Below are 12,540 nucleotides of genomic sequence, written 5' to 3' on the forward strand. Positions count from 1 at the left end.
AGTGCAATCTGGTAATGGAACATAGGAATGGAACAATGGACGACGAACCTGGACTACGCTTGGATGATGAGAAGATTGGGTACGGTTGTTTTTTGTAATAATTGTGCATTGTAATTGCTTATTGGTAATTTATGGATAATGTGTTAAGTCAATTGTTATATGTTGTATGGAACCACTGCTGTTTCTATTGTTTTTACTGTTTGTGAACCGGTGTGAGTCGCCTTCGGGCATGAGATACAGCGGTATATAAGCAAAGTAAATAAATAATAAATAATAAATAAATACCTTTGTCTTACATGGATGGTGCTATTTTGACTACACAAGAATCTGTACTGAAGAAATTTATATGCTGTATTCTCCAATCTGCAGTCTTCCAGGTGCTACAACTAGACACCAGAACTACTACGAATGATTTATTCAAGTCTGTCCCAGTTAGAATAGGATCCAGATTTAATATAATACAACTGCTCACATAAGCCACAGTACTTTAGTGACTGTTCACATCAAAGGGCCCACAAAGTATCCCACATCAGGAATAACTAGGCTTCCTGGTGCCTGTACAGAGAGAGAAAGGGGTTTGAAAACTGCAGCCTTAGAATTCATAATATAAAAACAGCCATGGGAAAAACACAGAACCAGTCTCCTGCTACTTTCAGAGTTTGAAACAGTCACAGAATATGGTCTGCTTTCATGTAGTCAACCTTTGTGAATTTTTACTCAGAGTGTCAAGCTAACTCAGGTCAACTTGTGAAGAGTACGCTTTTGCTAGTGTTTAAAAACGGTAAAGGAAAAATAACCGTCTTTGGCAATAAATAAATACTTGCCTTCAAAACAAAACTTGCTGACACAGTAGTATTACAACTACCAGAATAAAATGAAAAATGAAAAGAGAACAACCAGAAGCTAAGGCATGGTAATAAATCTCATATTGATCTCCCACATAATGAACTATCAGTTTTGCGAAGCCAGTCCCTTGTGATGTCACCACTGGACCTGAATGAGACAGAAAAGAAAATGTAGAATCCGTTTCTAAATTAGTCTGTGGCACATATCTGGAGCCGCCACTAATAGTTCTGCCACTTCTAGCATTTCCAATGTCCCTAATCAACCTTATAATGTGAACACTCAGGCTGTGAAATTTCTTCCAATTAATTTAAGGGCAGCTACTAATGTATGGTTCCAACCAAAATAAAAGAACTTATGGGCAAGCAGATTTTAATTTATGTTAGATATTGACAACAATGATGCCTGTAGCCAGTAACTGCCATTGCTCAATTACCCAAACCCTCATCATAGGTAAAGGTAAAGGTTTTCTCTTGACATTAAGTTGAGTCGTGTCCGATTCTGAGGGGTGGTGCTCATCTCATTTTCTAAGCCGAAGAGCTTGTGTTGTCTGTAGACACCTCCAAGGTCATGTGGCTGGCATGACTGCATGGAACACTGTTACCTTCCCACCAAAGTGGCATCTATTGATCTACCCATATTTGCATGTTTTCGAAATGCTAAGCTGGCAGAAGCTGGGGCTTACAACAGAAGCTCACCCCATCCCATGGATTCAAACCACTGAACTTCAGGTCAGCAAGTTCTGCAGCTTAGAAGTTTAACTTGCTGCTCCACTGCATAAATGGATGTAATTTTGAGTGAAAATGTGCACCTAACTGAACATGGTGCAAATGAGAACAGACCTACACATTCAGAAGGATCGCAGGTTCTGTCTCAAAATCTAATAATTGTGAAATACCCCCAGAAAGCAAAGGTCATACATAAGATCGACCCCTCCTTGCCTTGGAACATCCCTTCTCAAAAAAAACTTTCTGTCCTCAGACTATGTGTCAAGACAGACCAAAAGCCCTTTTACACTACACACATGTATAGTGCTATGAATCTAACTTTACTTATTTATTTATTTATTTACTTTGCTTATATACCGCAGTATCTCAAGCCCGAAGGCGACTCACAGCGGTTCACAAACAGTAAAAACAGTAGAAACATCAGTGGTTCCATGCAACATATAACAATTGACTTAACACATTATCCATAAATTACCAATAAGCAATTACAATGCACAATTATTACGAAAAACAACCGTACCCAATCTTCTCATCATCCAAGCATAGTCCAGGTTCGTCGTCCATTGTTCCATTCCTATATTCCATTACCAGATTGCACTAAATTACTCAAACGCCTGCACAAACATCCAGGTCTTCACCTTTTTGCGGAATACCATTAGAGATGGTGCTAGTCTAATGTCCAAGGATTTGTAGTTTAGAGAAAGGTATTTAAGATCTCTGCCAGAGAGCTCCAGTGTCTCACCAACTATTAATTCCAGTATTCCATAGGATGGAACAAAGGGAGTTAAAAGTGGAATCACACTGCATTAACTATGCAGTGTGAAAGGACCCCTAATCTTTGATGGGGATGGACTTCCTACCTCAGAATCTCCTCATGCATTATTTTCTCAGCTCTCTTTTTCCAATTTCTGAATCTCTACTCTCTAGGGATGTAATTCAAGCCTATATTCTTTTTTGACCTATTGCCTTCTGTTCCTCTCCTTCTGCTCCATTTCCAAAGCTGAGATAATGGCAAAGAGTTAGTCAACCACTTGACAGTATCTCTTACACAAACAAGTGGAAAGCATGGCAGAGACAATAAGAGTATACACGCATGGAAGTGCCACACACCAAACAAGTGTCACACTACCATTGGTGTCTTCACAGCAATATTTTGGAGGTAGTCCAGCCTCCTTCCCTCAGATGACAACCCTCTCCAACTACTTGAGAAGGTTTCATAAACTTCCTCCTCAAACCTATGGTAGATCTTGCTGTCAAAGGATATATATATTCTGCCACAATTCAAGATGCTCACTACTCCTCTTTGAAAATCTGGGCTAGAGAAGCTGGGCCATGCAGAGCTTCCCCCTTTAGTCTACTATATTAATTGTCTTTTTGAGAGTATCTCCCAGGTAATGCATCCTATAAGAGGTACACAAGGACAGATAAATTTGTAAAGTGTGCCATTAAAGCCGATTTCATTTTGCTTACACCTTTCCAAGCTTAACCCATTTATCATCTTAATTATACGTTTAACTATACAGGGTCTCTCTTTTTTATGGCCATAGGTTTTAATACTGTCTAGCTTCTCCCACCTTACTTACCCATTCATCTCATGTGTAAACTTAATTATACATGAACAAGAACCATAAACATTCAATGCTGTGACAGCCAATTAAAATGAGATGGGGTGCTATAGAGAATAAAGTTATCTGCAATAAAAAAGAAACTATTGGTCGGTTCATGTTTCCTGAACAAACCTGATGCTCATCTAGCCCACCCTCTATTTCTGATTTTCATTTCCAATTTAATGGCAAACTATGGTATATCAGGACCCACTTGGACATAATTGATTTGATGTATAAACATAAAGCAAAGTTAATGCTACATGTATGCAGTGGAACAAACTTAAGCAATGCATGGTGTTCACATATATCTCCGTTCTTCCATTCCTTTTGCACAAATCAGAAAAAGAATTTATCTGTTTAGTTGCAATTTTGGGGTGAAAAATATTGTCAATTTCAAAAGTAACTAACTTATAACTACAACATCTTTTAAATTGCAATCTCAGTTCCATAGGTAAGAATAATCCAGCTTTCGTGGAAAGTGAATCTAAACTCAAGTGAATACTTCCTTCCAGCTACATGGAAAGATGAGGAAGAAAAAACAAAATATTCGAGCATAACTCTTCACAAAAGTGCATTCACAGCACATTAAGTGATGGTCTAGTGTTACATATAAGCTAATCTCAAATGCCAAATCAGGTTTAGGGCACTGCATTTGAACCAACCCAAAATTATTAAGTTATGTTCTGCATCCCACCCAACAAAACATGTTCTGTCCCAGGACCCTTCAACTCAAGCAAAAAACAAAGTCGCCTATAGGAATGTCCAAATTCTATTCTTTTATAAAAAGGTTTAAGTATCTCATTTGAAAAATATAATGCTATACTTGCTTACACCAGATGGGTATCGTATTCAACAGAAAGACAGCCGGAGAAATTAATGGATTTTATGCAACATCAATGCCAGCTTTCATTATGGCTCACTCCTTCCCATGTGGAGCAGCTGCACTTAAACCCAATTCTACTGACAAAGCAACATCCTTTCAGATTTGAACAATTTACCATAGTAAATTTGCACCAAAACAATCTCATCATATACAGTATCTGTAGCCAAGCACACACACACACCGTATAAATAAATACAGTTCAAAAGTTAGTTACATCTCTCAGTCAACAACACTTCAGGGTCCAACTATGGCAAACATCATATAATTCTAGATGCTCACTACTCCTCTAAGGTGGACACTCTTCATTATTACCTAAGGCTCCAATAAGTACATCAGCACTGATCCATTGGTTCCTTGACTGTGTAAAGACTCCCCCCAAATCCTTCAGCATTACATACGTCCCTTTGCTGCCCACTCCTTCTAAAAGCTCTTAATGGACCCCTTCTTCCTCCTTGCTCAGCTTTATTACTTTGAGGGATGGATTAGAAGAGAGACTAGCTTTTTAGAGCATTGACGTTCCTAATTCTCATCACATGCCAGTCTACCCCATTCCTCTCTCAAGAAAGGTAAGTGTTGAGCATCTCTCAATACCCTTTCACGGTTACTATCCCTTCTCATGTGCCAAAGACTGCAAACCAATTTGGCATCTCCCTCTCTTCCACCCAGCAGGCCTGTCTCTGTAGTCTCCAGTAGCACTGAACAGCTCTACACTCTTCCCTCATTTCCTCCTCCAGACAAGCTAGAAAGGCTTTCTCCTGTGATCAGTGCAGTGCTTCAACTGGCTCCTTGGCCCTTATTGTTATTGTTCTCTTCCCTGGCTTTCCATATTCTCTCTGCTTTGATTGCCTCCCCATTTTAAGCTCCCGGTTTTCTCATGACTTCTTTCCATCCTACCCCTTCCACCCAGAAGTCCCTTTTCTCATGTTGTAAGCAGGCAAGGAAGGAAGAAGCAGCTCCTGGTTTCTTCTTTACCAAGTGCCACTTCCTCTGGTCTGCAACCAATGTGCTCCTCCTCACAGCCAAGTCTCAAGGAAACACCCTGCTATACAGGTAAGAAACACATATTGACCAAGTGTCCAATTCCAATGTGGGAAATGTCTCAGAGGCCACATCCTAGGGCCCTTCCAGGTTGGCCCTATATCCCAGGATCTGATCACAGGTTTTCCGCTTTGAACTTGATTATATGAGTCCTCATTGCCAGATAATCTGGGATAAACACAAAACCTGGATTCAGATCCTGGGATATGGCCTGTCTGGAAGGGCCCCTGGTAGTGAGTAGTGAAAAGGACATGGAACAAGGTCAGAGCAAAGAAAGTGAGTTGAGATGTAAAGCTTGCTCGTTGGAAGGTTTTTGAAAATGAACATACATAGCACAAATCCATTTCATATACAAGTAATATTTTTCTTTGCCCATGGCATAATGCCGGTTGCAAAACATTCTGATAATACAGTTTATCTATTACAACAAATCATATACTACTGACATGGTTACATTAGACAAGAGTAGATAACGCAGTAAAGCTTCAGTGGGATTCTGCTTTAGTTGATGCCTACTAGATAAGCAGCAATTACATCCAGAATCTCTTACTGAATGTGCATGAACAGCAAAACAGAGAGTAAAGAGGACAGCAGATAAGTTTTCCTTACTAGCAACTCCTAGGATGTTAAAATGCATAGATTGGTACTGCTGAATAGAAATCATATGGAAAATAAAGATTGATGAAAGGAAAAAAAACAACCTTTAGACCTTTTGGGAGAAGGTTTCAAATGGTCTCTAGAAGGCTCAAAATGTTTCTTATATAGAGTTTGTCTGACCTGCCTGGTCCACTTCACATGATATACCATTAGTTTTCAATTGAAAGTATCTTTAACATAGTAATTAGTTAACTGTGTTATACCTGTGTAACTGAACATCTGAGAGTACTTTTAGATTGCTTGGATACTAATAAACATCAAATTTCATAGTCCATGTTGCTAAAATACTTTTATTAGTCCAATCCTAAAAAACTAGATTAGTACAGAAGCTTTCAAAACCAAAAGTAAAATAAGGGCAGTATTTATGGAGGCATTACTTCCTCCAATAGACACCCCCACCCCCGCCGCTCCAATTGGATTCTGACAATTTGCATTGCCTAATACGGCACTGAAATTAATCTTAAGGCCTACCTGAGGAACCCATTGCTCACTTCTAACAAAGGAGCATGCAGATTGATACACCCAGATAAAGACCAATGATGGTGGTGTGTCATTTGTATAGCTAAAACAACACACTACTGCCTTGCTTTTATTGTTCTGGATGAACCCAGGGCCACAGAAGCTGTTCCTGGGCAGCCTTAATTGATATTACATACTCTTCCTCATATACCACTTCAAGACAATATGTGGACTATCACTGACTCAAGCTATTATCCTTGCAATTTTTAAAGAATCTTTGTCTGATTAAAAAACATCTGTTTTGAAAGCTAGTACTGAGGTTTGATGACTTTTTGGTTGACAATAATTTTACATTGTCAAAATAAATTCTACATTGGCATGAATCAAGTTCCTGGTAAATTTATACTTATTTGCTGTTGACTTTAAACCATCTTTCTCATTTTCCCAATGGAAAGAAATACTGCACATGTTGCTTATTCTTTCATTGTAAAATATATAGTAAATTACCTTATGAGGAGACAAAATCCTCTGCCGGAACTTTTCCACCACCTCTGGACCTGCAGCAGCCCATGCAGTAGCCAAGACTTCTACTTTATCAAAATCCAAGTTGGAATGTTCTAGTTGTTGTTTGAGAATGGCTGGCTTCGAATTATGATATACAGCCTGTTTTAAAAAACCAGTCATTGAAAACTCACATATTCTCTAAAACAGCATTTAAGAAGTCACATCATGCCACTGTTTGTACATCTAATACAGTGGTACTCAACCTACGGGTCTCCAGGTTTTGGCCTACAACTCCTAGAAATCCCAGCCTGTTTACCAACTGTTAGGATTTCTGGGAGTTGGAGGCCAAAACATCTGGTGACTCACAGGTTGAGAACCACTGATCTAATACACACAGAACATAAAATTGGAGGGTAAAACATTTACAATACCAATGAAAACATTCACTAGTTTGGGAAAAACCAGAAGTCTCTTGCATCAAAATACTGAGGACAATACAATATTCCCGCAAGAGAGGAGCTATCTTGAAGTTTGGTGAATAATAATGAAGTATGTATTTGTTGCATTACTAATGGATTTTCTGAAAACTGCCACTCAAAACTAATTACAGTTGAAACATAGTATGCAATGTTAATTTTTCTATTTATTTATTTTCTTCTTATACAACTTCCTGAGTATGAAACAATGGAAAAGGGTGGGAGATATGAACCTTGTTTTACACAAGAGTGCACCTGGATTCAGACAGGTTGAAATTGCAGTTTTGGTCAATTGTAGACAGTCACCCCAAATGTTTTTAAGGTCACGATGGCTACCTAAACAATTTTGCATTATAATTGTGAAGTTATTCTGATATTTGACTACTGAAACACTTTAAGTACAGCTAACTATGAATAAGGAAAAATGAAGTTAGGTTTCCCAAACATGTGACTGATATACTAATGTAAAACAAGTATTTCCTCTGATTGTATATATTATAAATGATAAATATAATATAAAATATATTATTTTACCAATTTATAGTACTAACAAAAGTGTTATAGCACTGACAAAAGGAGATACCTGTTCCAAAATAAATGTTATGGTTTCAAGGACTAAATGGAGATCTTGCTTTTCTACTAAGAATGCAGCTTGAAGTTTTTCTTCTTCTTCTTCTGTGAAAGTACTTTCAGTCTGAAATTAAAAAAAGAATACTTTAATTTACCCCAAAGACAGTATTTATTGCTTGCAGATATGTATTATTTGATTGCTTTCCCACTGTGTCATAAAAATGATACTCAATGCAGCTAAAAACAATACAAAATAAGCACACAATATACAGTTAAGAGATATAAAAAAATTAATATAAACAAAACACAGTAGTAAAACAACTGATTGTCGCAATAAAAAATTCTCATCATATGCAGAATTAGTTATGGTATGATCATAAATTCAGTTTATTTATATTACTTTGCTAGTTTTTATTCATTTTAATAAACTTGACAGCCATATTATGTGTAAATAACTTCCTGAGTTAAAGTTTTTACTATTGAGTTGTAATACTTATAAAATATTTTGAAACAAGAAAGAAATGAAGAGAATGCCATACAGTTGCTCTAATATAAACAAAGAAACAGGAATGACACACTTGCTGGAATAAAATCATTATGCACTTTGGGGTAGTCATAATCTGAAGGAATGCCATGTAGAAGATGAAACAAGCCTGTTTTCTGCTGCTCTAGGGACTACAACCAAGAGATGAAAATTACAAGAAAAGAAATTCCACTAAACATCAAGAAAAATTTCTTGACCATGTGAGTTGTTTAATCCTGTACTCACAACTGGTTTAAGTAAAAGAGAGTTATGAGGATGTTCCACTTGTGCAATAGAGCTCCCTTCTTTCAAGAGGATTCAGCATCACTAAAGCTACCTGAAACTCACAAAAACTAATGTTCTGATGAACAACAAAGAGCTTCTGTGGGGACAGGAGCAAGGGAAGTCAGTATTTTCCCCCCTTTCACCCCAAATCTGAAGAAATATTTGCTTTGTGTACTTTTAAACTTAGTCTAAAGTCATGCTTATTATTTAGATTAATACATGATAGAACACAACATAAATCAAAGTATTTATAAGACCAATTTATAGCACTAACAAATATAATATTATATTATTATATATAATAATGGGGTAAAATAATATAATGGGGTATAATAATATAATATAATATTATGTGGGTATAATAATGCCCATAAAAATATGGTAATGGCTCTAAGAAGCAGTCAAGGAATCTTTGACCCTCCAAATGTTTCTAGACCTGAGGTACCTTCATCCATTACTTTAACTGACAGGATAATTGCTACTATTGCAAACTAAAGTCTAACAACATCTGCAGGGTCATGGGATCCCCCGAGACTGCAGGAACCATTCTACTCCTGATTCAGCAGACACAATTAGAAGGACCACAATAAGCCCAAGAGATTGTACTGTTATGTGGAAACTCCTTTGCTCATGAGAATTACCATATCCACATAGACCCACTAACTCTTTCAGCCTTTACATCAATACTTAGTTTTACTTCTTTTAAATCCAACCTCTCAAAAATCATTCCCTCCAGGCTGAGTGCAAGAAAAAGTCATAATGCGTAACTTCAGCAGAATTCAGAATTTCCATTAAAAATCATTTGCTAAAAACAGTCAACAGAATTAGTTTCAAAGTGATGGACTACAACATGACCATTGGAGAAGTCACTATAAAAAATAGATTTTACCACAAAAAGTCATAAAATGAGTGTTAAAGTGGGTACAAGATTCAAACTGGTTAGAGATTACAGCTTTCAAGCTGTTCTGCTATAATACAGGCTATGCACTGACCCACATTTTTCATAGAAATAGTGTGCCTTAGTTTTACTTTGAGCAGTTTTTACACTTTATTCTCTGGAAAGAAAGGGGAACCAAACCAACACATGGCAGCAGACACTCAAGTGGAGCAGAAAGCTATTGTCATATTTTCAATATGATACTAAAATGTAGCTGTTCTTTGTACAAACCTTTAAGTGAAGCTTTTGAAGGATGCGGGAAAGCAGACGAGAGAACTTGCCTGTGTCTATTGCATTGATGAGGGACACTGCCTTTCGGATGCTGGAAAATGAGCCCAAAATATATTTAATTTTATTTATTATATACCATTTTTCTCCTACCGTGGGACCCATGATGGCTTCCAAAAACAGTAAATTAAAACATTTCCACACAATCTAAACCAATTCAAAAATGTCATAATACAGTATATATATATATATGATGCCCAATAAAAAGTCACACCAGCTTAGACATTAAAAGCTTGCTTAAATAAAAATGTATTTGCCTATTAGCAAAGGAAACCAGGGACAAGGCCACTTTAGGGCCCTTCCACACAGCCCTACATCCCAGAATATTGAGGCAGAAAATCCCTCATTATCTAAATGTGAACTCAGATAACCCAAGGCCCTTCCACACAGCCCTATCTCCCAGAATATCAAGGCAGAAAATCCCATATTATCTGAATGTGGACTCAAATAACCCAGTTCAAAGCAGATATTGTGGGATTTTCTGCCTTGATATTCTGGGATATAGGGCTGTGTGGAAGGGTAAGTCTTCTGTAGAGGGCAGTTCCACTGAGAAGGCTCACCAAGCAAGAACTGGAGGACCACTGTTGAAGGACTGAAAAACAATTATGTTTCTGGTTTGAAAGTGTTATTTCCTGTTTAATTATGTGGTACGTATTTTGAAAATTTGTTATATCCCTAGAAGCTTTATTTTTTTTGGCTGAGGGTAGTACTATTATTTCCTTCAGTCTAGGCACTTTGTAATCTTCTTTAATAAAACATGCCATTTTAAATGTTTCAATGTGCAGACCATAACAAAGTTTTTGCAGTTTAATGACCTTTTCTTGTGTTTGTTTAAAAATTATAGAACCAATTAGAAAATTGCATTTATAACCCTGGAACAAAAATGGGGTTACATGGTGTAATGGTTGCGGGACCAAGAGAAAGCCTTCTCTGGGCCCTTCCACACAGCCATATAACCCAGAATTATCAAGGCTGAAAATCCCACAATATCTGCTTTGAACTGGGATAGCTGAGGTCCCTTCCACATAGCTGAATAAAATTCACATTATCTGCTTTGAAGTGGAATATATGGCGGTGTGGACTCAGATAACCCAATTCAAAGCAGATATTGTGGGTTATTCTGCCTTGATATTCTGGGTTATATGGCGGAGTGGAAGGACCCTGAGTCCACACTGCTATACTTACTTACTTAGGCAATCCCTCATTGTCCAACTAGGATAGTCTTCCAAGATCAGTGTACTGGGGGTGGGTTCGTAGGTGACTGTGGAGCCCTATTCTTGATCTGCATCTTCTCCTGCAGTGAGGGCATTGGTTTCCAGGTGGAAGGCGGTCTCGGACGGGGTCGGCTTGATGTGCCTTCCTCTTGGCACATTTCTCTCTTTCGCCCTCCATTCGTGTATCTTCAAATTATACAGCACTGCTGGTCACAACTGACCTCCAGCTGGAGCACTTCCCAGTTTTGCCATATATTCCAGTTAAATGCAGATAATGTGGGATTTTATTTAGCTGTGTGGAAGGGGCCTCCGACAGATCTCAAAGTTCTGGTGGGTAGTATGGGGAAATATGGTTTCAGATTGTCAAGACATAAAATAAGGCGAAGGAAACAAAGGAGTACTAACAAGTTACATTGCTTCTCTGAACCCTTCTACACTGTCATGGCAAAATCCAGATGATGTGCTTTGAACTGGATTATATGGCAGTGTGGACTCAAAAAATCCAGTTCAAAGCAGATCATGTAGATCATGTGTTTTGATAATCTGGATTATATGGCAGTGTCGCAAGGGCCTACATTTCCCAAAATCTAAAAGCCATGCAGAAGTTTAACATAAAGGAAGATGCTGAAATCGCCTGCACTGAAAATGGTGCAACTACAACTCCTATGATGTCGAACCGCATTAATTCCACAGTGTTGAGCAGGCTTGGGCAAACTTGGGCCTTCCAGGTGTTTAGGACTTCAACTCCCACCATTCCTAACAGCCTCAGGCCCTTTCCTTTCCCCCCTCAGCCGCGGCTGAGGGGGGAAAGGAAAGGGCCTGAGGCTGTTAGGAATGGTGGGAGTTGAAGTCCTAAACACCTGGAAGGCCTAAATTTTCCCAGGCCTGGTTTAGAGGCATAAGATGAAAAGGCATATGAAGAAGACTGTTATATAGATAGATGGACTCCTTCAAGGAAGCCACAGATGCCCTGCATTTGCAAGACTGGTTGGGGAGACTTGAAGGCAGTTCACAACCACAACAAGCGAGCAACTCTTCCACAAGGTAAACAGAATCAGAGGGTTTTACCTTCCTGTATCCGGAAGAATGATGGGCGCCGCCATCTTAGCCGCCTCTGCCGTCAATCACAACACGCCCTTCCTTGCAAAAGCCAATCAGCGGGCAAAGCGAACACAGGCGCTGAAGAGCCAATCCCGGCTCCGGAATTCTGGCGAGCCCCGCCTTCTTCTCCTAGTCCCGCCCCAGGATTGTGCCTTGCTTGACTTTCCGCAGGGAAGAAAAAAAATGCTGTCTCCGTCCTTCAGGGGGCGCGCGAGAGCAATTGCCATTCATTGCAGGAGAGGCAAAGCAAGATCCATTGGATTCAGGGCCCTTCCTTCCATACAGCCATATAACCCAGAATATCAAGGCAGATCTTCCACAATATCTGCTTCCAACTGGGTTATCTGTGCCCCCTTCACATAGCTGAATAAAATCCCACATTTTCTGCTTTGAACTGGAATTTCATCGGAGGTTTAGCACAGCTGGT

At 38.7% G+C, this 12,540-nt stretch overlaps 1 protein-coding gene across 2 annotated transcripts in view; it reads right to left on the bottom strand.

Annotated features, from left to right (window-relative positions):
* The window catches only part of COMMD10 (COMM domain containing 10), an 80,629-nt gene extending 68,455 nt beyond the window's left edge, over positions 1 to 12,174 (bottom strand). For both annotated transcript variants that reach the window (XM_067464488.1, XM_060761937.2), the window contains exons 1-4: positions 12,081 to 12,174; positions 9,742 to 9,832; positions 7,779 to 7,889; positions 6,723 to 6,878 (exon numbers count right to left, since the gene is read on the bottom strand). In XM_067464488.1, the coding sequence (XP_067320589.1) occupies positions 6,723 to 6,878; positions 7,779 to 7,889; positions 9,742 to 9,832; positions 12,081 to 12,115 (393 nt within the window). In that variant the 5' untranslated portion in view covers positions 12,116 to 12,174. The remainder of the gene's footprint in view (positions 1 to 6,722; positions 6,879 to 7,778; positions 7,890 to 9,741; positions 9,833 to 12,080) is intronic.
* Between the last annotated feature and the right edge of the window lie 366 nt (positions 12,175 to 12,540).

This window comes from Anolis sagrei, chromosome 2, assembly GCF_037176765.1.
Source record: "Anolis sagrei isolate rAnoSag1 chromosome 2, rAnoSag1.mat, whole genome shotgun sequence".
NCBI classification, from domain to species: Eukaryota; Metazoa; Chordata; class Lepidosauria; order Squamata; family Dactyloidae; genus Anolis; species Anolis sagrei.